The sequence below is a fragment of the Pseudorca crassidens genome, chromosome 6 (genome assembly GCF_039906515.1).
Source record: "Pseudorca crassidens isolate mPseCra1 chromosome 6, mPseCra1.hap1, whole genome shotgun sequence".
NCBI classification, from domain to species: domain Eukaryota; kingdom Metazoa; phylum Chordata; class Mammalia; order Artiodactyla; family Delphinidae; genus Pseudorca; species Pseudorca crassidens.
In genome coordinates, this window is record NC_090301.1 from 72,926,318 (window position 1) to 72,953,428 (window position 27,111).

At 38.9% G+C, this 27,111-nt stretch overlaps 1 protein-coding gene across 13 annotated transcripts in view; it reads left to right on the plus strand.

Moving 5' to 3' along the window:
• Positions 1-27,111, plus strand: part of CCDC148 (coiled-coil domain containing 148) — a 337,625-nt gene that overhangs the window by 215,915 nt on the left and 94,599 nt on the right. For all 13 annotated transcript variants that reach the window (XM_067741854.1, XM_067741858.1, XM_067741853.1 and 10 more), the window contains one exon: positions 2,397-2,515. In XM_067741854.1, coding sequence (XP_067597955.1) covers positions 2,397-2,515 — 119 coding nt within the window. The remainder of the gene's footprint in view (positions 1-2,396; positions 2,516-27,111) is intronic.

Here is a 27,111-nt window from a genome sequence, read left to right on the forward strand (position 1 = left end):
AGTTTAATATAGTGAATGGGTTTTGAAATACCACCATGAGCAATCGGGAGGCACTGGCCAGGAATTCATAAAAGGAATGCTGATTGTCAATAAAGATTCAGCTGAAATCATCAATTTGGTACAGTTGCTGTTGGAAGTCCCAGGATAATAAATCACAGTTTCTGCAGTGTAGTGGGAGAGAGGAGCAAGGATACTAATTAGCAAAGCCTTGTAGTGAGGGCTGTACTAGAGGAATAAAACTATACGACTGGAACACAAAAGATGATGGAGAAGGGCTCGTAGGTTCTGGTCATAAGATCGATGGCTATAATTGAAGCTTTTGGAGTTGGAGCTGTTCTCCATGGTGGTAGAATCCTGGAGGAGGAGGTAGCTCACTGGAATAGAGGAAGTCATAGGACTCTGAGTTGGCAGGTCAGAGGGGCTTCAGACTGCAGTTGCGTAGGAAGGTAGAAGGAGTTGTTCTGGACAACAAGTCCTATGTGGCTGTGACTCACGTATCTGAATTCTCAATGAATATTTGAGAATGACCTGGAAGTCCACACATGCCAGTGATAAGGACATGTAGAGGGTGATATAGCCAGATATTGTAAACATCAAAGGAAGAAGGCACTGTACATGAGAGGGACAGCATCAGTGTCTCAAAGTAGCCATTAACAAGGAAGAAAATGCCCGAATCATTCCCCAGCCTCTACCAGAGTCAAAGATGGAAATAATTGGTCCTGAGATGCCAAGAAGCCTCAGGTGTGATATACTTCTAGGACCTGCACAGGACACTGCACCAGATGGTGTCAGTGATCTGAAGACACCAGCAACCTGGGGTTGGTATGCTTGTTGTCAAGGGACTGTCAGCAGAAGGACCACTGACTTCCCTCCAAGGTCAGTGCTGGGAGTAAGCAACATTATTGGTCTGTCAGAACCCAGAGAAAAATGCCCTTTAATCCAATATCTGTTCTTTTGAAGTATCTTCTTTTTCCCTCTGATTATGAAAGAAATATATATTTATTGCCCAAAATAAGGTAACACAGAAAAATACAAAGAATAAAATAAAGATCGCTTATAAACCCAGAGGGAGATAATATAATGGTTGTTAACATTTCCGTATCTGGCACTAATAGAATGCGTTGGCATTTGTCAGTTAGGACTCTGAAATATCAGTCAGTGTTTCCTTTTTCTCCCTTTCCTACCCTTTCTTTCACTTTCCATCTTGGTGTGCTACCTTTCTAGCTTCATCTCTGTTCTCCCTAGATTCCGATCTCCATCATCTCTGGAGTAGAATCACTTTACCTTGGAGCCATCAGTAACTCATTAAGCATTGAATGGATGTCACTGGTGTGACTGCTCGTGTTGCAAGCCCTGCCACAGAGTTGCTATGGCTGTGGCCATGGTACTGGGATGCCTCTTTTGGTTCTCCCAGGTGTCAGAGCCCATGCTGCTGGGCAAGTCTGGAAACCACTTGGCTTTTCATATACATTTCTCAAAAGAGAAAATGCCACCTTGGGGATGAGGCTAACCCATACTCTACCAAAGCCCCTCTGCTGGTGGTCACTCACTGCCATTCACCATTAAGGTACTGTTTTTTACCAGCAAGAAACCACTCCCTTGACCCAGACACAACATGGCAGGCCAGAGCGGTTGAATGGTCCTCTGTCAATTAAACATAAACTTCAACTGCCCCATCACTAAGGCAGTAATTTTTTTAGCCCCCTAAAAATAGCTTATGTGTGCTTCAGGTTTTCTCATTCTGCCTCCATTCCCAGAAAAAGGAAGTAAAACATGCCTAGTGAGGAACAATGCTTTCACCTTTTTGAGCCTGATAAATCTGTCCTTCATGTTACCACATGAGTCAGAACTACTATTTATCACAACCCTGCTAATTTTTTCTTTTCCTCCTTCCTCCCACCTATCTCCTGCCACTTCCCCAGAAGCATAAAACTTTCAACATCCTGCTGTCCATTAGTATAAATAAACTCGTGCTTTTAAAGTAAAAATAGGTTTAATGCTATATTTGTTAAAGACTACATTACCATAAGAGGATAAAAATATTCTTGAGTAACAGGTAGATCATATACTTTAGAGACAATAACATGCTTTTATTGTGGTTCCCTGAAAGCCGATTATTTTAGCCATAGATTAAAACCTTAGGTCTCAGCACAAGTTACATTTCCACTTCAGAAACTGTTAAAACATGCAGCTTCTCAGGACATGTATTTTTGTGTTTTAACTTATTTTTTCTGTTGCCAATACACTGTAGGCAGATCTAAGAGATAAAAAAGATGAAGGGTCATTTAAACTCAATATTTGCTATATGAAACAATGGATAATGTTGTTATAACTTTGTTTCTTGTTTTTAACATACCTATTGTTAATTTAAATTTTATGTGATATTTATGCAATAGATAAGAAAATACTGGGCTAAAAGAGAGCAGAAATGGCAAGAAATGGAAATGAGAGATCTTCAGCGTCTGGAAGAACTGAAGAAATTAATGGCTGAACAGTCAGTAAAAGACAGAGAAAGGTAAAAGAAAAAATTTAAATTGTGTGGTAATGGAATTCTGTAATGTGTTAGGTGAATGGAGTCTTCCGTAATGTGTTAGGATAAATAATATCAGAGGGAGCATTTTTCTATACTTAATGTGTCCTTACAATATTTATATTCATAAATGAATAAAATGATACTTATAATGTATTTTAAACTCTCATATTCATACATGAATCTCTAGTTTTCCATTTTGTTCCTCAGAGAGCTTCCTAGTTAAAATCCTCACAGAGGATTTCATAGTATTTGATTGCCCACTGTGTGTGTGAAATAATACTGGCTGCTGCTGTGACTTAATATTTTGACCCAGAAGGAGGAAACCATTATTCAGATAAAAAGTCATTTACTACGACTGAGGCTGAGGAAGACAGTACGCAATTATTCTGTGCTCTGTGGTATTCATTCTAGTATACTTAAGATGTACCCAACGGTATAGGAAAAACCTGAATTCTCTAGAATAACGCAGTTTTAGAGCTGGAAAGGACATTTGAGATCAACTAATCCAGTTTCCTCATTTTATGAATGAGTGCACTGAAAAATTAAAATTATTTTTCTCAAGGTTACTACATCAGTCAGGGTCAGTGAGGAGACAGAGACAACATGGTAATTAGGATAGGGAAAGTTTAAGATAAAGAATTATTAATTCTAACCAAAAAAATCTCTGTTATATAAAGGGATAAAGAACTTTAAAGAATGCTGCAGGGCTGAAGGGAGGGTTCTCATGGAAGGAACAAATTTGGAGGTGGGGCCCCCCTCTCTGTCGTTGGGATTCAGACCTCAATGTAGAAGGTGTGGTGGTGCCCGCCACATGGTGGAGAGGTTCTTGGATGGGCTCATCCAGAACTTGTTCCTAGTCACGGGGCAAGCAGGCAACACCCTACCTGCGTGCAGGAGACTGAAGCTGGAAGTCAAGCATTGTGATGCTTATGCCTGCAAGACTCAGTGGGAACCTGACCATGGGAGTACCTCTGAAATTTGATGGGAAACTGGCCACGGGGTGCAACTGAACTCCACAAACACCACTGGGTGTCCCCCACACATGCTGCTGGTAGCCACGAAGCAGGAACAAGAAGGAGTAAACACTGGAACTAGGAAGGAAAGCCCCTTCCTTCTTCAGCATCCCTCCTGTACCCTTTTCTGACATGGCTAAGCATTGTACCAGCTGCAGAGAAGAAATAGTTACAGGGTCCAACTCTATTTTCATAGAGCAGACAATGAAGGGAGATTTGGAGCTGAGAGACAATAAAGTGGTAACTGGCATAGTTATCTAGTTTAGCTAGCTCCTGAGTAGATTTTCACAAAAGATAAATTAAAAATAGATCTTACATTTCATAACATAAATCACAAGTTTTCTTTACAGTTCGTCAGTGTAAAAAAAAATTGCACGGAACTCTTTATACTTTCTGCTCAATTTCACTGTGAACCTAAAACTGCTCTAAAAAATGAAGTCTACTAAACTAATAAAAATTGCATTTTAGACTTATCATAACTTAGGATGACATAACTATTTTACACAACAAGGTTCACTTATATCTAGGAAGCTTCCTTTGTGACCCATGGGAATTATGTCAGACTCCAGTGACCAAGCTTGCAGAGTGAATCTGTGGCTCCACACAGATGCCATGCAGTTCCCAACAACTTTCTGGATAAAATTCACATGATTTTCCAGGTATCTCAGGATTTATAATTGAGTTTAATCTATTATGAAGAAAGCCAATAATATAGCAAACCTAGGGCTCAAGGCTAAGAGATGAAACAACCAGTGAGAAATCAGTTAAACAAGCACAAACCAAGATATAGGAGGATACCAGAAGGCAGGCCAGGCCATGGGTAAGGCAGGCCAGGCCATGGGTCAGACAGGAACAAGCAGCTAAGTACTAAAGGCAAGGCAAATGTGGGGGTCAAAAGGCTGGTTGGATAGTCTGAAACTACACTGGGGAAACAAAAGAGAGCCACAGGAATTAAAGGGGTAGGTAAAAAGGAACAGATGTGAAGTCCCAGCATCTAGGAGACGTGCTTCTAGTAAAATCTGCCCTCATAGCCAGGAAGTTTCTTTGATTACAGAGCCATTTCAGTTGCGTGTTTCTTGTCCCAATAATTATCAAGCTGACTCAGCCTCTACGAGGCTCTGTTTTGTCCTTTGTAAAATTGAAGTGGATAACTTTTGAGGTCTAAGTGAGCTATCAACTTTTAAGGGTTTATGATCTGTGTATTCAACTCATATGAAATGTTATAGATTCAGATAATTATGAATCCAACGCTTGCATGCCAGTGGGAAATCAGTGAGGAAGGCCATTAAAATATCCAGATAATATATCAGAAAAGAATTCTCAGAAAATTTTGGATGATATTGTAGATGAAAGGACAGTTCTCATTTTGTGATTTAGAGAGATGGAATTTAACATGCAAAAATGCTGATAGCTTTTGCTTCTGACAAGAACCAGAAGTTGTGTTTGTTTGTAACCATTCTGACGCTAAGAAATGTGGTTGATTGGTTAAAACGTATTTTTTCTACTACTGAAATACAATTCACAAATCTCATGTGTGATATTTTAGCTGTAGGCACATTTTTCTCATGTCAGAATAAGAAGGCTTGAAGCAATTTCCAGATCTGTTAAAAACACACATACACATAGCCTTGAGGATATGAAAAGTTCTGTTGTTTATTTCCTTTTTCTATTTTCTAATTCTAAGATTAAGTGTCTTGAAAACAATACTCGTAAATTAGCACATACATCAGGTTGAATCATAAGGAAATTCCATTTTTGTGGGTCAACAAATGGTTAAGTATTGGCAATCTTAAGAAGTTCAACATAGTAAAGAGATATAGCAATTCCTTTTATTTATTAATTAGATTTCCCATCTCAATCTATTACAAGCTATCTTTTGCCCTCATCACTTTTTTTTAGGTTAATTAATTAATTTATTTATTTATTTATTTTTGGCTGTGTTGGGTCTTCATTGCTGTGTACCGGCTTTCTCTAGTTGCGGCGAGCGGGGGCTACTCTTCATTGCAGTGCGTGGGCTTCTCATTGCGGTGGCTTCTCTTGTTGTGGAGCACGGGCTCTAGGTACGCGGGCTTCAGTAGTTGTGGCATGTGGGCTCAGTAGTTGTGGCTCATGAGCCCTAGACCGCAGGCTCATTAGTTGTGGTGCACGGGCTTAGTTGCTCCACGGCATGTGGGATCTTCCTGGACCAGGGCTTGAACCCATGTCCCCTGCATTGGGAGGCAGATTCTTAACCACTGCACCACCAGGGAAGTCCCAACCCTCATCACTTTTTAAAAATTGTTTTTGCCAAAATTTCCACTAGCCTCCTAATGCCCTATTTTCCTTTCTCAACATGCCAAAGAGGTTGAGGCGGAAGACTCTAGAATCAGGTTGTGAACATTAGAATCCTGGCTCTATCCTTTATAGCTGTGTAACCTTTGAGTAAGTCATTTCACTTTTCTGTGCTTCAGTTTCTTCATCTGTAAAATGAAGACATAAATAGTATCTACGTCATAGGATTGTTACAAGGAGTAAGTGAGATGTTAAATAGAACACACAGCAGGAACATAGTGAGTATTCATTAAATATAATGATTACTATCAATTGACTTTTTAAAACATGAGATACCATCTAACATAATTTGTTTTCAAAATATTTAAGTATTTAAGATATTTTAAATAAAACGTGTAAGAATGAGGACACTCATAAAAAATAAAATGTTGGGAATTCCCTGGTGGCCAAGGGGCTAGGACTTGGCACTTTCACTGCTGTGGCCCAGGTTCAATCCCTGGTCAGGGAACTAAGATCTCTCAAGCCACGTGGCATAGCCAAATAAATAAAAATAAAATGTTAAGGTTAAGGAAACAGTGCCCCTTGATCACTAGCCTCTGCAATCTGTCCTCTAGAAGTTCTCTCTGTTACCAGTTGTTTAATACATATACATACAAACTATCTACATACACCTACATAAAAAATGAGTTTAAGAACAACAACAAAGACCCAATACATTTTACAATATAATACTATTGTATTCGCTCCAGTTGCCATAACAAAATACCATAGGCTGGTGGTTTAAACAACAGAGATTTATTTTCTCACAGTTCTGGCGGCTAGAAGCCCCAAGATCAAGGTACCAGTATGGTCTGTTTCTGGTAAGAACTCTCTTCCTAGCTTGTAGACAGCTGCCTTCTTACTTTATCCCTAGAAGGTGGGAAGAGAGACAGCAAGCTCTCTGGTGTCTCTTCTTATAGAGCACTAATCCCATCATGAGGGCCCCACCCTCATTACCTCATCTAAACCTAATTATTTCCCAAAGGACTCATCTCCAAATACCATTACATCAGGGTTCAACATATGAATTTTGGAGGAACACAATCAGTTTATAGCAACCATTTGTGTAAAAACAAACAAACAAACAAAAAACCGATTTATGTATGTACAAATTACCTGTTTATTATTAAGTACTATTTATTGTTTGCTGCTAGCATATAAGGCTTTTGTGCCAATTAGAAAAGGTGCCCCTTTCCAGGGGCAAAGTACATAGATCCCCTACAGGAAGCAGACAGATTAGGAAAAGACAAGACGCCCCTTCTGAACCGTGGAACACAGCTTGACAAGCAGAGGCAAAGCTGGACATCATACCCTCTTTTTACTCCTGGTTGAGTATCACTTTCTGCAAAGCAGAAGGCCCAATATTAAAAATATTATATATTATCCATGTTTCTTCTAAAGTTTAGCCATCTGGGATTTCTTTTCATAAAAGATTGGAGCAAAATGTCTGACCTTCATATTTTGGTCTAAACTGATAGGTATCACGACACCAATTATTTAATGATTCATCCTTCTGCACTGATTTGAAATGCCACCGTTTATTATATATTACACTTCTAACTGTGCTTTTATATTCATATGGGCTCTTGATTAGATTAAATAAAAACTGATCTATATTTCTATTTCTACATCAGTACCATGCCGTTTTATTTATTCTGTTTTGCTATCTGATAGTACAAGGGTTCACTCATTGTTCTTTTCAAAAATATATTATTATATCAAATTTCAATGCAAAAAATCAACAGATTTTGAAATTTTGTTAAGGAGAGCTGACATATATGCCACATTTAATCTCCAGTCTAGGATCATCCTTCCAGAGTAGCTCTCCAGTTCAAATCTTCTCTTAGGTTCTTTAGAAGATTTCATAGTTCCCCCTTCCCCACTCTGGTGAAGGCCTGGAAATTATTTTGGAATAAGTAGAAATGAGTGACCAAGGAGCCGATTATAAATTTTCTTTAGTTGCTATGTGAGAAAAGTGTCTGAACTAAGAAGTGGCAGTGGGAATGCAGAGGTGACAGATGCTTATAAAGTATTTAGATCAGGTAAAATATGGTGATTCATTTCACTAGGGATGGTGTTTGAGGGAAGACAGAGGAAGAAACATGATTCTGAATATTATTGAGCTTTTTCTGTCCTCTTGGGTTGAAAGCTTTTAGTTATTTTGGTTTTGATCTCTTTCATTTTCTAATAAATTCAATTGGCTATAGGTTTTTATTATCTGTATATCTTTGGCCACTTTCTACAAGGCTTGAAATACGTTTTTATTATTTAATTTTTAAATAGTTTACGTTTCACTTTTGATGTCCTAACAATAAATTGGTAGATATTGGGGTGCTTGCCAAAGACAAGGTTGATGTTAGGTTTCAGTTTCTTCTACTTTTCTATTTTCTGTCTTTTCATAAAAATGTGCAAAAATTCGTCATGATTTATGGGAAGCTACCAACACTGTTACTTTTAACGTAATAAAAAACTCTTTATTGAAGAATAACGCATATATCACAAATTCCCCTCTTTTAAGTGTACAATTAAGTGATTTATACTTAGATGAAGTACATTTATATAATTGTACGACCATCACAATAGTCCAGTTTTAAATCATTTACCTCACCCCCAAAAGATTTTCATACGTATTTGCATTAAGTCCCAATCCCACTCCCAGCCCCAAATGACCACTGATCTATTTCTTACTCAGTAGATTTGCCTTTTCTAGACATTTTATATAAATGTAATGCATCTGAGTTCTTTCCCTTAGCATAATGTTTTTGAGGGTCATCCATATGGTAGCGTGTATCATTCATTCTTCTCCTTTTTACTGATGAATAATATTCCACTTCAGCATTACTTTTTTTTCTTTTTTTTTTTTGCCGTACGTGGGCCTCTCACCGCTGTGGCCTCTCCCGTTGCAGAGCACAGGCTCCGGACGCACAGGCTCAGCGGCCATGGCTCACGGGCCCAGCCGCTCCGCGGCATGTGGGATCCTCCCGGACCGAGGCACGAACCTGTGTCCCCTGCATCAGCAGGCAGACTCTCAACCACTGCGCTACCAGGGAAGCCCCAGCATTACTTTTTAAGTCTGTTTTGCCAAGGCAATATAGCTTCCTTTCTTGTTGGTAAAAGATTAATATTAATGTATGCAGAATGGTTAAAAAAAGAAGTTTTAAAATTTATGTAAAGTATGATTTTTATAAAAGACGTTAATTTGTACAAAGGTCAAATATTCACTCACATTATCCCAAATGCATGAAGAATAGTAACTGATTTCAACTTTTTTATGAGTCCCCTTCCTGTAGGGTAGTGAAGAAAAATGGAAACTTTTAAAATTAAAAGTATCTCAGGCTCTTTCATTTCTAAATGGTCTCATTTCAGATTATCTCTATCTCTTTGGGGGGTAAGGTAGAAACTCTGCTGGAGGTCAGACAACCTCCCCCAGTAGAAGGGTGGGATGGCTAGTCAGCCTGCAGGTTCTGATGCCCCTCAGGGTCCTCATTACCCTCCACAATTTCACCTCATCCCTCCACCTCCCCAGGGTACAAGGCAGTGCTATCCAATAAAAATATTATGTGAATCACATATGTAATTTAAAATTTTCTGTTATCTACGTTTAAAGATGTAAAAAGTAGCATGTGTAATTGATTTTAATAATACATTTTATTTAACCTGATCTATCCAGAAACATTATTATTTCAATATGCTGTCAACATAAAAATTATTAATGACATAGTTTACATTCTTATTTTCATACGAAATCTTTGAAATCTGCTGTACATTTTACACTTTCAGCACATTTCAGTTTGAACTAGTTACACTTCAAGTGCAGAATAACCTCATGTGGTTAGTGGATCCATATTGGCCAGTGGAGGTGCACAATAAAGCTTAGTGGCCTCCTGTCAGTGGAGGGTTGAATGACTGATCTACCTGCAGATTCTGACTCCCTTATAGAATTGATATCATATTTTATATAAATTTTGAACCCTGCTTTTCTCATCATCTTGTATCTTTCAAGGTCTTCACTGTCCTTACCAGTTTGTCCTTGGTATTGCTTGTCTTTGGGAATAGGCCTTGGTCCTCAGGTAATCTGCTGGTAACGTAACTGGATCCACTGAGCCTTAGGATGCTGGTTAATATATATGCTGCTGCTGACTACACACCCTGCCATTGCCTCTGGTCCTGAGGTCCCCTCCTCAGGTCTTGCCAGCCCTGGTTTTCCCAGCACATGGCTTATACTTCCAGCAAAACCTTGCACAAACCATGGGGTCAAATGTTCTCTCATGTAATCTCTAAACACCTCCCCTTCCTACGTCATGCTGGACAGGATGCCATGCTAAACGCAGGGCTTCCCTGGGGAGCATTTTTTACCAGGAAAGTAGGAAACTAGCCCCATGTTCTTGGACTCTCCCATAGCTATCTCAGTGTTTCTAATAACCCCCCACTAGTTACAGTTGATTCACTAAGGGGTAGAAAGTGATGAAGCTGGCATCTGAGAACCTCACCTACTTCTCCTTCCACACTAGTGGAATGGCCAAAGGAAAACATGATATCCAGGAGAAATAAAATAGATGAGGTTAATATTTTCAAAATGTTTTCACTTTAATATCTATATTATGATAACAGTTTTTGTTTCCAGGTAACGAAATGAAAGACAGTTTTGATTTTCTTCTTTATATTCCTGCATTTTCCAAAATTTCCACAACGAGCATAAATTTCTGGTAGTAAGAAAACACCCACAGTATTTTTAAAAATAATAAATAAAACATACTTTTCTATTTTCATTGATTGTTTGGCTGTGGGCTTCAAATTGGTGGGAAAAGTAGGAAGTAGTGGGAAATGTATAGAAGTGAATATGTGAATCCAAATACAGGAGTACCCTTTTCAGGTAACAGAAATGGCAGTCTTCAAAATAGACATAAGAACATATACTTCTCCTTGGCTTTTTACCACAATGTTTATACCTGGTATTATCTAATTTCGCTGATTCTTCACTCAGAGCTCTTTTCTGGTCTTCCTGCTTCCTTGTCATTTGATCTCCTGATGGCTTTCCCCAGAGCCTTCTTTTCCCACCCACTGATTGAAGCTAAACTTTCTCTCTTCTTCTACGTACAGTGGTTCTTTCTTTCTTTCCAGCAGGACTCTGAATGCACAGCCTTCCTCCTGGGGCCTGTTGGGGCCAATGGCACAGCCCTAGTAACTGTGGCGTGTAGCTCTGTAAGCTGTGATGGTTCTGTGATGTTTATGTTTCTTTTGTTTTTGAGTAATTTTAAACATACTTGTCTCCCAAAACTTTCTTTACCAAGTATTCTTTATGTTAGATACACACAGGGAGGAGTAGAAAGTAAGGACACGTAATGGTCATATCTCATTTTTTGTCTTTCCTTAACATCGTATTGCTTCCCATTACTATTGAAATTTGCAGAGTAAACGAGCAGAAATTAGATCACCCTTCCATGCACGGGCTCCCCTAGTCATTAGGACATTTTGTAAATCCTTGTTCAAATGTTCAGTCTCTAACTTTTCGGCAGTTCAGCTCTCTTGCAGCTAACATATACCTTCCTTCTTCTGTATTTGCCAATTATTGTTTCTACAAGGATGGATATAAGTGTGGCCTTTCATAAATAGCCTGCCTTTTCCATTTACCTCCTTCGTAATAATTTTAGCATATTAAAAATGTTTTAAACTATATGCTGTAGAAGGTAATTTTAAAGATTTCTAAAAGCAAATTAACTTGGCTAAGCAGTTCTTCTGGATATCATTTTATAACCAGAAAACTGAAGCTGGGCACAGCCAACAAATAGAAGGTACAGGCTCTAAGCACTTCATTGGTCAATGCTAATGTAACACAAGAACAGGATTTCCATTCTTTGATACAGTGGAATCACCTGGGAAGCATTCGAAAGTCATGATGGTCCAGGTCTGGCCCCAGACCAATTAAATCAGAATCCCTGGCAATGGGATTTCTGCCCCAGCAGTTTTTGAAAATCCTCAGGAGATTCTGAAGTGCAGCAACATTTGAGAACCAGTGTACTAGAGTTCTTTCCGTACTTTCTGAAGTATGGGCCTCAAATCATCTATTGGATTCTTGAGAAGATTCCACTTTTTGTAGAAGTGCTCCTAATTTCTCTTTGCCCAATGCTATACCCTCACTGAAATTGTTTAGGGAAGTCATGTCGGTGAAACTTTACATTCATGGGGGAGTTTATCAATTCTAAGAATCCTCTGTAAGGAAAAATCTAGCATTTCTCTCCAAGCAGGGTGTGTGTGTGTGTGTGTGTGTGTGTGTGTGTGTGTGTGTGTGTGTGTGTGTGTGTGTGTGTGTGTGTGTGTGTGTGTGTGTGTGTGTGTGTGTGTGAATGCAAATGTGTTTGCTTTTTTTTTCTTTACAGTCCAGGTCTTTTATTTTCTTTATACCCATCATGCCATGGTGGGTGTTCCTCGGGAATGGGCTCCAGCAGTTCAGGCTCCTTTCCATTGGTTCTTACGAAGTGTGCTTCTCTGGTTGGAGGCAGGCTGGCACTTCAGTTAAACCCAAGTACCTTTCTCTTTGGCTTCCTTCTTTTTCTGATCATTTTCCTTCACATGTTTCAGGAAGCTGTCTCGGCTCTTAGAGTGCTTAATATGCTCAATATGCACATTAATTCTCTTGGCAAGAATCTTGCCCTTGTTTGTTTACAATGATACCAACAGCATGCTGGGCAACATTGTAGATTCTTCCAGTTTTGCCATGGTAACATTTGTGGGGCATTCCTTTTTGAACAGTGCCCCGTTCCCTTGATATCTACAATATCACTGTTCTTGTAGATTCTCGTGTATGTGACCAAAGGAACAGCTCCATGTTTTCTAAAAGGCCTAGAGAGTGCGTAGCAGGGTGCCCCTCCTGTTTAGCAGTAACAAACACTAGTTTTTAGTTATTGTTTCCGAAAGAAGAGAGTTTTCCTATGTTGTAAAACAAATATTTGAAGTTGAAGATGGCGGTGACCGTTTGGAAGGAAGAAACTAGAGCCAGCTGCCTTCCTAACACTAAATTGGCTTTCTTAATCTAGTGTGTGTTTTTGGGTGCTTGCCAACAGCAGGGAATTGTCAGTTATTGCATTTTCTAAGTAGTAAAACCAGATATTTCTCTGTATTTTCATCTTTTCTTAACAATATGCAAAATTCAGCATGTTATATTAGAAGACATTAGAACATTTGAAGTGGGTCCGTGGTCTAATCCTTGAGGTTTTGAAAGAGCATGTTCAATAAAGTGACTTCAACAGAAACTTTACAAACATTTGTTACGTTTTTGCTTCTCAGCATGAGATTCCCCCGAATTAGTGGGAACGTTCTTGTTCATTAAATCTCTGCCAACCAAATCCCCATTCCAAGTGGTTGTGCCGAATGATGTCGACCAAGGGTCACTGTGAGGCACTAAGCAAACATAGTTCCTAGAAAGACTGTTCCGTTTTTTAAACGATACCATGAGAGTTTCACAAATTAACATTCATTTAAAAGGCTGCAAGAGACCCCACTGTTAGCCAACATGCTGTCTTATAACCCACAGAGGTAATTTTGTCTAAAGAAAAATAATAATAACATGTAGAATCTGCTCATCAGTGTAATATAACTGACTATGGTGTGTGCATATATGTGTGTCTATGTTTTCACATACTGGGGCATTGATACACAGATCATTTGGACATAATCATAGTACTCCTTGAATGGATCTTAGCTGAGCAAGCATGATCAACAGAGGGAGGCTAAGAAATTTATGGACAAAGCATAATATATAGTGTCACTTTAATGTGAAAATGAATAAGCAAACTTGTGCCATGGGCAGACGGAGCACCAGCTGGGCAGGGATGGCTCAGCCAGTTGTCATTCTAAAGGTCTCGGACGGCGATTTATCTCCTGAGTTACACAAGTCCAGCTTCAGGTCTGTGGCCCTTTCCAAACCACAGGTAATTGGAGAATGCCTTTTGTATAGTAGTTTGGGCTGCTTTTTTTTTTTTTTTTTTCTTTTTTCTTTTTTTGCGGTACGCAGGCCTCTCACTGTTGTGGCCTCTCCCGTTGCGGAGGGCAGGCTCCAGACACGCAGGCTCAGCGGCCATGGCTCACAGGGCCAGCCGCTCCGCGGCATGGGGGATCTTCCCGGACCGGGGCATGAACCCGTGTCCCCTGCATCGGCAGGCGGACTCTCAACCACTGCGCCACCAGGGAAGCCCTGGACTGCTTTTACTTTAATGTTTACAAGCTTGATTTTTGATTTTAGAACTCTTTGCTCATTAAAAAAAAAAGCTAGTGGATTTCTACTATATGCCAAGTTGATCTGTCTGTTGCAGTTACTTGTTTAGGACATAAAATGAATTGTCAGCAGGTATGTGTTTGGTAGAGGGCAAGCAATATTCAGAAACCCTTTATAATACATTTTTAATACAAAATGAGCATTACTGCATCCCTTTAGTGCCCACCATTATTTTTTTTCATATGTATATGTCAATGAAATGATCACAGATGCTATAACTCCAAATAGAAGAGCTACGTTCTATGGTATTTTCAAGATTAAGTTATCTCATATTCTCTTCCCCAGGAACACACACTTTTATCTTGGTCCACAGATATTTGAAAGTTTCTCTTTGGGCATTGGGATGTTTTGAAACTTCATTACCTTTCTCCCATTCAGCATTTATACTAATACGTAGCGGTAGATGATTTGCTGTGTTCCTCTTCTGCAGCAAAGGGATGCTGTGTCCTCCAACGCCCCACACAGTATTTGGAGTAAATACTGAGTAAAGTGGAGCAACCACTTTGTATGGTATTGATGTCTTTATCACCTACCCCTTAGCTCGGGAGTTTTACTAAGCACTTTCAGGTAATGAAATAACTTTTAGGCATAAACTTTAGGAAGATTTTATAAAGCTGCAGGGCTAGGTAGGCAGAAATTTCGCAGCTATGATGGAAGTATAAAGCCATGGAGTGGGAGGAATGTAATGGCAACTTACACGAAATGCCACTATTGTGGCAGATACAATATAGATTTAAGCACTTGATGTTTATCTTTGCAGAACTACTCCTGCAAAAAAATATATATGTGTACACACACACAGAGCTATCAGGTGATATTAAAGTAATTATTTAGTTAGTGAAAGGAGCATGTTTACAATCAGGGTTGTTTTCTTACTTTATATATTTTAATATGAGTTCTATAGAGTCGTATAATTTTAGAGCTGGGAGGAATCTTGGAAAGCATCTAGTCCAGCCCTCTTGTATTAACTAGGGTTCTAGTTTGCAAACAACAGAAATCATTTCTAGTTGAATTTTGCAGTAGAAAGATTTTGTTGAAAGATATTTGGGTAGCTTACAGAATTACCTACAGAACCAGCTCAGAAAATGGCTGGGAATAACAGAGGCTGGGAAGATTAGAAAGAGTCAAGACAGTAACCCAACTCCCTCTACAGAATCATCCCAGTGAGTCCAACCACTGACCATTAGATGCCCTGCTTGCACCTCCTCCTCTGCTGTCTCTGGACTGTGGACATCACTGTTAGCAATGTGCCTCTGTTCAGATTCCTGCCCGACTGCCACTAACCATGGCCTTAACAGAATCTCCACGGGCCTTGCTTCTTTGCATCACTGGCTTCTAAGTGAAGTTTGTGGTGGGCTGAACTCAGGTCAGATGCTCATGCTCTAGCTGCAGAGGAGGCTGGGAAAGCAAGTATCTGGCATCAGCTTACAGTGGGGATTTCTTAAAAAAGAGGAAGAGGTGCAGAAGCTGAGAAAAACAGAAAAAGAAAAAAAATGTCTCTTACAGTCATAACTTTAACTGGCAAAATCAACATGTACCCTTCTTTCTATACTTAAACTACCCAAAAGTTTCCTTCTACCTAACATTGTGTAATTTTACCTTTTACAACCCAAAACATGCTTACCTCATTCCTAAAGGGAATCAACTCAAAGTCTCATTTATTATAACATCCAGCCCTAAATTTAATATCTACAGGTGATATCTTTTTGCCCTATCATTCTCTAGTCTGTCATGATCCATCTTGATATTCCATGACCTGTGAACTAAATTTTAAAGTTTACTACCAATAAACATATCTCATGTAAAATTGTAAGGAAAAGAGAGGTGAAGGAAGCAGACAGAAAATTAGTTTAAATAAATATATATATACACACATATATTTATACACATTGTATGTATATAGATATGTATGTGTGTGTATGTATATGGCAGATCAAGGATGAATGCCTTCCTTTGGTAAATGGTTAAGTTCACAATTCAAATTTATAATTTTTCTTCTCTATTATGCATTACATGTGTCCTTTCCTTTTAGCCAGGATCTTGGTTGTGTGAGATTCTTTACCTAGTGGGTCAACCTATTCTGGCTTGTATAGGATGACTTTTACCACTGGCCACATGATACTGGAAAGTATCCTGGGAATTCCTTGGATTCCCTCTACTTCTCCCTGCCTCTATTAAATAATAGCAGTCCTACTTCTCTTTGATAGGTCACTTTTTCCAGCAAGCACTGTAACCTCCTTTTCTACCTGTTTACTTACTGTTATTATAAACCCCCAAAGGCAAATGCTTACATCAGCTCCTAATTCAATGTTACTTTTGTCATCCTGGTGGAAGTATTAGAAGCTAAAGTGAACAGAGCGTAGAATCTCAGGGTTGGGAATCAGAAATTTTGCAAATGGGTCTTTAGGGTTTGTAGTGAAAAGCACCATTCCCACTTGTACTTTTTGGTCCACCTATGTTCATATACTGGCCATGCTGAGAAATAGCACCATATATTGGTCACTACTTCAGAGAAAAACCACCTCCTATAAAATAGCACTCAACCTCACAAAATATTAGTCCCCAGCTCATGATGTATCTGAGTCATCAATAGACCATTCCTCTGTTTTATAAGGATGGCAGCATATGGGCTGCAGCCTGTTGTCTTACATCTTACAGAGTGAAGGGAGTTCCTTAGGATGAAGCAACATTCTGTGGGATACTGAGTGCACAGATGGTGCAAACATGGTGTATAAGGAGAGAAAATCCAAATTGTTTTTCTGCCTTTCCCATGATAGAACAGATGTGATATAATGTACCAGCCATCACCGGCTAATTCCCCGGGTGTTTTATATACCCTGTCAAGCGCTCAGAGTGACAGTAGCCAGATCAGTCTTCATAAGGGCAAATCCGTGTAGTTGAGCAACATGTAGTTTCTGTTCGCACCACTGGAGGCATTTTATCATGAGCCCATTGAGCAAGTACCAGGCTTCTGGAGAAGAAGATCGATACACACATAGCACATCATCTTTTCCACCTAATTCTTCTAAATCACCTCCATAAGTTACTTCTACCCAACTCCATCAGCTCCACCCATATAATCTGTCTGAGTCTTCCTGTCACAAATCTTCCAGTCATATTCCTTCCATGTCCCTAACCAGCTGGCCCAGCCATGAACTATTTTCCACAAAACTTTATTTTTTTTCACAAAATGTTATTAATTCATCATTTATTCATTGACTCAAAAAGTATCTATTGAGTCTGTAATATGTGGCAGTCACTAACCCTTTAGCTCAGGTAAAGTGGACATTGAGATGTTCCTTTTAAAATTATACTCAAATGAAAATTTCCCTTCTTTACCACTTCTCAGGACACCTCGAAGCAGGGCTATCCACCAAAGCAGATAGCCCTGCTTGTGTCTGGTTCATTTTTTTTTTCTCCCCCAGTCAGTTCGTCATTGAGAGTGTCCCACAGGCCATAGTTGTGGGTTGAGGGAAGGATGTCAGTTGGAAGGAGAAAAAGCCACCCGTTTGGGCAAATTACTTTTGTCTTCAGGTCATGCTCAATCCCAATGCACTTTGTTTCATTAGTCTGTGCTGCAAACCACTCCCAGCTTTATGGCCAGGGGGCTCAGATAATACCCAGGTTATTATGAGTAGCTAGTCTCATTGTCATCTGGTGTCTTAAAGTCAAAAGTCCAATTGATACCTATAAAATAGAGATAAAAAATAATACCCGGTTGTTGAGAGGAATAAATAAGTTAAAACATAGAAGCACTTACCACAGTGCCTATTACATTGTACCTGCTTGACTGACAGTAGTTATCATAATAATTACCAGGGTCCAATAGTAAGCCAAGAGCTATTTCTCAAAAGAAAAAGCATAACTTGCAAAGAAATCATGAGCATGCCACTGAATCCTGAGGGTTTCTTTGATACAAAGACCTATAAAAGTTTTTGGCAGGCTCTGCAGAACATTCTGGTCATCCAGAATACACCAGTGCACCAGTGAATCCACAGTGTCATAGGGCCAAATGGCATTGCTGTCTGCACTGTGGCTTAGACCAGCTGGACAGTTTTCTCTTGCTCTGGCCACTGTTCAAAACTGCTAGCTTTTCAGGTCACCCACTAAACTGAATGGAGAGGCATTCCCAAATGCTGACTTTGCTGCCTTCAACATCCAAAGAGTATTGCCCAACATTGTGATTTTTATTTAAGTGGGAAAGGGTACCATGTGTCTTTCACTATGAACATGGAGTAAGAGGGTCTATACTGAAATCCCTACGTTACCACTTCCTGTATCTGTGACCTTTGGAAAGTTACTTACCTCTCTGAACACTCCCACATGGTTGTTAGCAGAATTAAAGGAAATGACATCTATAAAGCACTCATATTAAAATACACTCGGTAATGTTAGTTCCTCTCCATACCCTGCTCCTTATCTATCATGTTTAGCCAGCTGTCTCCTGGCTTTGCCACATGGATGTCTCACTGGTGCTTCAAATTTTCCATGCTCCAGATGGAGCTACTCATCACCCCTTCCACCTGTTCTTCTTCCAGTGTTTCCTTTTCGTAAATGATTCACCCCACTCACCCTACTCCTCAGTCAGAAGCCCAGGGGACTCCTCCTTCTCTCACTCCCCACCTCCACCTCTCCCAGCCACGGGCTTGGTAAATACCATGAATTCACCTTTTCAATATTGAGCCTCTTTGCCATCCTGATCAGCCTACTATCATCTCTCACTTGAATTAGGGCTACAGCTTCTCCCTACATCAGACTTGCCTGCTATGCAAACACATCCAATCACAACATTCTGATACTGAAAACCCTTCAGTGGTTTGTCTTCACACTTCGGATAAAGTTCAGATGCCTTAATGTTGCTTACGAAATGAGCCATGGTCAGACTCTGTTTCATCTCTTATCTCCCACTGGACTCTTGCCCACTTCTCTCCAGACTACCACACTCTGTAAGTTCCTGCAGGGCCCCAGGGGGGTTTTTTTGCCTCCACTGGCTCTTCAGACAGACTGTTTCTTCTACTGAGAACATTCTTGTGGCTAACTCCTACTTCTTCCTCATGTCTCTTCATGCTCAAATGTGACTTTCTCAGAGAGGTCTTTTCTGGTCCTCCTTAGACAGGGTAGGTCTTGATATATATTCTCATGGTGCCTGTTGCAATAAACTATTGCTGGGCTTCCCTGGTGGTGCAGTGGTTAAGAACCCACCTGCCAATGCAGGGGACACGGGTTCGAGCCCTGGTCCGGGAAGATTCCAGATGCTGCAGAGAAGTGCCACAACTATTGAGCCTGCACTCTAGAGCCCACGAGCCACAACTATGGAAGCCCGTGCACCTAGAGCCCATGCTCCGCAACAAGAGAAGCCACTGCAATGAGAAGCCCACGCACCACAATGAAGCGTAGCCCCTGCTCTCTGCAACTAGAGAAAGCCCGCGTGCAGCAACAAACACCCAACACAGCCAAAAATAAAATAAAAATAATTAATTAATTTAAAAAAATAATCTATTGCTGCCTTACAAACCACCCCATAACTTATTGGCATAAAACAACAACAGTATTATTAGTAGTAGTAGTATTATACATATGGATCCATTGGCTCAGGAATTTGGACAGGGCCCAGAGAGGATGGCTTGTCTCTGCCTAATGATGTCTGGAGTCTCAGCTGGGAAGATGTGAATGGATGGGAGTGACTTGAATGAGTGGGGCTAGAATAATCTGGTGACCTCTTTCGTTTGGACTGGGATAACTAGAAAGTTAGGAATAGCTGGGAATTGTCAACTGGAGCTCTGTATGGTTTCTCCATGAGGCTTAACTTCTTCAAAGCACGGTGGGCTTAGGGGAGCTGAACTTCCTACATGGTACCTCAGGGCTCCAGAAGCTCATCTTCCATCAAACAAGGCAGAAGCCTCATGACCTTTCATGACCTAGCCTTGGAAATCACATGGGCCCATCAAGGGAATTTAGGGAATTTGGGGACCCAAACTGTCAAAAGGAAGAGTATAAATGAATTTGTGATCATGTTTAAAGACCATCACTGTGCCCTATATCTGTAAAATCTCAACACCCATGTTTTAATTGTAATTACTTGTTAAATTTTTAATTTTTTCTAGCAAATTGTTAATTTTATGAGAGTGAAATCTAGTGAAATCTAATTTAGTACTTCCTGATACTAAACTTCCTATCTTCCAGGGCAGTCCATTTCATCTTCGGACAGATACTGGATTATTTTTTTTCTTTTCCTCTTTTTATTTATTTACTTTTGGTAGTAAGCCTGGATCTGTCTCACTGGCTTCCATACATTAATCCTCCTGCTATTGCTTGAGACCATGTGGAACAAGTCTGAACCTTCTTTTCCTTGACAACCATTTAAACATTAAGGATGGTTATCTATTTCTCTTCCCACATATCCATTCTCATCCCTATAAGTCCTTTCTTTTATAAGCTGTTTTTGGAAGGGGTATGCTTTCAACTCATTTGTCATTTATAGTGGAGGAAGGCTTAGGGGAAAACCCTCACTGGCCAAAGGAGCGCACCATCATGATTCAACACATATCATAGTTCAGGGTCACTATGGAAGTATTATCAAAGGATATAAATTATTGTAAATAGAGGTTATTACTTATAGGAAGTTGCCTATATCAGTATCTAATATACATTTGTTTAAATAAGACACGTTCATATCTAGAAGCAAACTAATTTGATTGCACAGAGATATTAACATTACATGGATCTGTCAAGGCAAAGGCCCTAGAGTGCAAAGACAGGGGAGTGGCTTCCCTTGCAGCGGGAGCGAGGGAGACACTTCTCTCTAGTTCCAGGTGGGACCTGGGCTGATAGATCATGGTTCTAGTTATGATTACCTAAATTATGACTCTTCCCAACTACACTGATTACAAACTTGAAATGAGTCTTCCTATTTAGAGCAGTTCATGGCCTTCTTTAATCTTGAAGCTCTGGGAAGAGACTCCTATGGTCTGCTTAATGACATAAGAGCACAGAGCTGGGAATTCCCTGGTGGTCCAGTGTTTAGGACTCTGTGCTTCCAATGCAGAGGGCCCGGCCTCAATCCTTAGTCGGGGAACTAAGATCTTGCAAGCCTCACAGCACAGACAAAAAAAAAAGAGAGAGCACAGAACTGCTTTGACCTGTCATACCATCTAAAGGAGCCCCTTTCCTTCATCAAAGCCAAGTGGAGCAGCTAAAAGGCAACCAACACAAAGGTACAATTGTAAGTTTTCCCCTTTCTTCTCTGGTTTTAGCCATACCCAGCCCTCTGTCTATTTTTCACATTGCTTACAAGCTAAGAATTTTTTTTTTTTAACATTTTTAAGTGGTTGAAAAAAAAAAGAAGAAATCATGTTGTGTGGAAACTATATGAAATTTAAATTTCTGTGTCCATAAGCAAAGTTTTATTGGAACACAACCATGTCCATTCATTTGTCTATGACTGCTTTTGTGCACCATAGTGACACCTATGGTGTAACACATACAGAACACACACAGAAACTCTGTGGCCCAGTGTGACAATGACAGTGTGATCCATACAATGACTGTATGGCCCACAGGCCTAAAGCATTTATCTGGCTCTTTACAGAAGAAGTTTGCTAACCCCAGGTCTAACGGGATGGTGAAAGAGAGAGGCATTAATGCTGTTGCTTAAAAAAGCAAAACTTTTTTATATACTTGAGTTCTAGCCTTAAATAGCCTCTAGACTGACCTAACTAGAATGAAGGAAAGCTAAGAAAACTTGACATTTGTTCAAGCTAATGCACCATTCTCTCCTCTCATTGCATTCCTTTTTGTCTGTTCCCTTTGACAGTAAAGCACTTGGAGCTCTAGGTATGGTCTGATCCTCCTGCCAAAGCAGAGCAGAATTAAAAGCTTCTTCCCCAAGATAAACACATCAGTTAATTTTGCCCAAGGTGGCAAAGTATTTATGCATGTGTATATGAATCACTTTTAAGAATCCATATTGGGCTAATAATCATCCTTCTCTTTTTTCTCCACCTATTTCTTTAACTTTTAACTTCAATAAAATTTTAAGCTTAAAGAAGAGTTGCAAGAACAATACAAAAAAATTACCTAGATTTATGGATTTTTAGTACTGTGCCCTATTTGCTTTATCATTTGTAATCTTGCTCTCTCACTCTCTCAACACACACACACACACACACACACACACACACACACACACACACACGCTGTGTTTTGCCATACTATTTAAAAGAAAGTTGCAGACATCATGACACCTCACCATTAAGTACTTTGGCATGAAATTGTTAAGAACAAGGACAATTATGATATCTACGAAAATGAACAGTAATTCCATAATATCATCTAGCATCCAGTCATATTCAAATTTCTCTGTCATAAGAATTTTTATAGCCTCCCCAACTAAAATAATATAACCACATGAAGAAAAAATTATTTCAAGTGACTTCTGAAAATAGTGCCCTGTACATCCTTATTTGGATGTATTCTAAGTGAAAAAGTGCTAGAAAGAAATCCTAAACTTCATTCAGTGGGTTTAATATTAGTGGTAACATTGGTATTGTGAGCTTGAAATATTTTATATTTGTGGTAGGATAAAACATACAAGTGAATATTTTAATGTTAACCGGACTAGGACTCAGTGTATAAGAAAAGATACCTATATTAAATTCGTGTTTGAGAGACTATAATATTAAATATAAAATTAAAATATCAGTGAGGACGTGTGATTTTTTTCTTTTCAAAATAAACTTTTCTTCCTCTGGAGAGCGTCACTGAATGTATCACTAGAAACAATGACACTTCAGTAGCAGTGAGCATACCTACTACCATTTAAATATGTGGTGCCCTTCCCTTCTGTCATCCCACTAGATGGGATCAGTAAACTTCTGTAAAGGGCCAGATAATAAAACTATTTCAGGCCTATAGGTCATACACTCTACATACTAAATCATACAGTCTAGTATCTAAATCAATTTAGATATCGATTGCTAAATACCGTCCTCACCTAAAGGAACCAGGGCTAATTGGAAAAAAAAATAGCTGATTCGACTTTATAAGGTGAACTTAGGCTGTTTTATTGTGCCACCTGATAAATGTTGAAAAAATGATAGATTTGGAAAATGACCTTTTTCAATCCCTAATGTAATAATTATTTCAGGCAAAGATCATCAATGAATAGTAAAGCCTTTGGATGGAAGATTTTTGAGTAATAGGATATTTACACAGAGCCAAAATGTCACTCCATGAATTACTTACTAAATGAAAAGAGGGAAAAATATGTACCTTTACATACAATGAGGAGATCTGGCTATCACCAGCTTCATCAAGGGTACTAATTTAGCATCACTGATAGTTGAGTAGCCTGGCATTGATGAATAGGAAATACATCACCTTTGTGCCAAAGGTATTTTACTTCAATCCAACCAATTTTCTAGTCTAAGAATTGACATTTTTTAGAAGGAGACAGATTGTAATTATTTTAGTTTTTGTGGGCCACATGGTCTCTGTCACAACTACTCGACCCTGTCCTTATAGCGGAAAGGAGCCATAGACACTATGTAAAAAAATGGGTGTGGCTGTGTGCCAATAAAACTTTATTTACAAAAATAAGCAAGGGATTGGATTTAGCCTGTGAGTTGTAGTTTGTTGACCCCTGTTTGAGACCTAACTTACAGGAAATTCAAGGGGAAGAGGAATAAAAGGAGATTATTACATACCAAGAGGAAATAATCAGACAAGTCCGAAAACGAGGGACATTCTACAAAACAGCTTCTTTAAATGCTTCGAAAAAGTCAGTGTCCTGGGAGAAAAAAGTGATGGGATTGTTCAGACTAAAATAAACTAGTGAGACATAAAAATCAGTCTCAATGTGTGAACCTAGATAAAGGCCATTTTCTTTATACATGATGCCACTAAACCCTGTCTCCCCATCCCTGTCTTGTGCAGATGATTTTTTGGACCAATGTGCAGAATCTTTCAGTTATCCTCCTCCCTCCATCAGAATGATTTGCAATCACTACCAGAATGATTAGTTTGAGAGTTCTCAACTCTCTTGGGCTGCTTTTCAAAGCCTCATGACATAAAATCAAAACTATTTTTCTCTGAACTTTTGATTAAAATCATTAAGAAAGCAAGTTTATAAAGAGAGGGAAAGGCAGAGAAGAAAATGTCTATGCTTTAATCACCGATCTTTAATTGTCATCAGTCACAAGCTGGAGGTTTATATCATTTGACCCTTTTATTCCCAAATGAAAAAATTTGTTCTGAATAATAATTTAAGCGAATAACTATATTTTTACTAATAATTGTAACAAAATGATCATCCTTATTCACCTGCAATTTTCCTATAAGACAGAAAGAACTTGGAGTTAAAAATCTTGATTTATTTCAGAAAATGTCATCTAGAAGCACCTAGGATCTGTTATAGAAACTAATTTAAAATAACATATAAACTGAAAACTGGTCTTAATATCAACATATCTCTTTATTGAAACAATTTACAAGAAAGTTATTTTCTAAGCTTAAAGTATCATATACCTTAGAGCAAACTAATGAAGTCAAGTAAGACCTCTTACAGACCAAGATATTTTTTTAAAAATTCATACCTCGCTGCCATGACCCTCTTCTATTCTCATAAAGCCTACACACAACTTTACAGCAGACTTCTTTATGTTGGACTAATCTTTACTAGTCTGCTTCTTCCTGCCTCTATTTTTCCACTCTAGTTTTGCTTTCCTCCCTTAAGAAGTCACCTTTGTGAGGACAAAGCTGTTTCAAAATCAAGTTTTGTTTGATTTCCCTCATCACGATGAAAGTTTCTCCTGCTTTTGTTCCTTGGAGGAGGAGATATTCTTGAACTTTACAGTGGCTTTTCAGTTCTGCTTAACAAAGGGCTAAAGTTTGTGCTGCCAGTAACATACAAAATCATGCAAGATAAATTGAAACTCAGTACACCATTTCTGCTGCTTCTATCCTACAAACCATGCTTATAGGATAATAGTTCTAAATGATTCTTTTTTTTTTTTTTTTCTAAATGATTCTTTACAACCTATAAAAGAGATCTTGAGGCCACTACATGTATTTGCTTGAAGATATCAGCCAAAAAGTCCAGTGAAATCCAAGGTAACACTGGGAAAGAATGCAAAAGCATGAACTGGCATGTGTATAAGATAGTTATAAATTTGCATTTGGGGGACTGCATGATTCCTAGTGTGATTCAGAAAATGATAAATATAAGGGCCATGAAGTTGGGCCATGATTATAGAGGGCCAGAGTTGATGGACTGAGCCAGGATGCAACACAGTGGTACAAACACAGTGGTGATGTTATTTTAAATCCATTGAGCTACTTACTTTATAAATTTAATAATTATTATTGAATGCCTACTGTCTTGGCATAGAGTAGTGAACAAAGAAGACACAGTCTCTGTTTTCAAGGACCTGACAGTCTAATGGGGAATTCAAACATTCTTCATGAGGGCAAGCAGCTGTACTATGGAAACATTTGGGAGCAGCACCTAAACCACCAGGTAGAGGGTGGCAGAGGGAAGTCAGGAAGTCTTCATGGTGGAAAGAAAACATCTTCCAGAAATGGGAAATGTCAACTGCCAGATTTCTATAGCAGTTTAAGGAACTAAAAATAATTTAGAATAGTTGAAGCATACAATTTGCGGTGGGTTGGGGAAAGTTTGTGGTGAGAGAAGATATGGGATAAGTAGAGGCCAAATTATGAAAATCCTTGGAAGTCTTAAATCTTGTGAGATTTAAGAAGGGTAAACTCTGTTTTAATTACTTGATTAATTATAATTAATTGCATTAAACAATTAGTGAATACATTTAGTGGTTTATATACTTTCTATTTCCAAAAGGATTTTAATGCATGCGTAGAGATTCAGCAAATTCCACGATACTAGAAGAACCTCACATAGAAACTATATCTACCATGAGAGTGGTAGTAAAAACTAAGGAAGTAATTACCCTAGGAGGTTGCACATATAAATACATGAGTGAGTTCAAAATGGAATTAGACACACAAATGGACCTAGTGGATTATTAAGGGAAGTTGTTTATTTGAGCCCCTCACATGGCCTCCCACAAAAGGACCTCATTGACATGATCAGAAACCGAGTTTCAGATATAATGTTTCTTTGGTCTGATTCGGTATTACATGTCTTAGGTATTTATATCCTTATCCCTTAATTATACATGCCTATCTATTTGGGTTAGCCTTAGTAAATATGACCTTCAATTGAGCTTCGAACTTTGAAGAATATTTAGAAAGCTAAAGTCCATATCTACTTGTGGGGAAAATCCAGACATCCCACCTTCCATTGAGTGCCTTTTGGGGTAACTTTTTAGTAATAAGACTCTCTACCTTTAATTTAAGCTTCTGTGGGATCATTGATTAAAATGGCTGATTAAAAACAACTTTAGGAGAAAAAAAACCTTAAGATAATTTTCTCTTACTGAATTCTTGTAAAGTTCTCTCTATAAAGTGCTGTAAGTTGAATCCCTCTTGACTTATCCTGAGTGGAAACAGAGAACAATGACACCTCTGTATAAAATTCCCAATCAGTCTCCAAGATCACTTTCAGTTTCCCATTAGCCTTATCATTGCCATATAAGGAGTCTTACTTTCTTTAGATTTTCCTGAGTCAGTTTCCTGATCCTTTAATAACATTTGCTGACCTCCTCCTGAATTCCCTCCTAAGAATTCAAGTATTGATTCTAAGACATTTAATGATCTCCCTTTCTACTGTTTTAGTAGATACAGAGCTGGACTTAAATTGTAGTTATTTTAAGCTAAAGTTAACCAATCAGAAATAACCATATCTGTGTGTTATATAGTACACACAGATATGTACACACAAACACAAACACAGAACACAAACACTGATGCAAACACACATCAGGGCAGGGTCTAAGAGACAATGTGGGTAAAAGAGAGGGGATTTTGAGTACAGAAAATTTAGATATAAAATTTCTTTAAAGGAATTT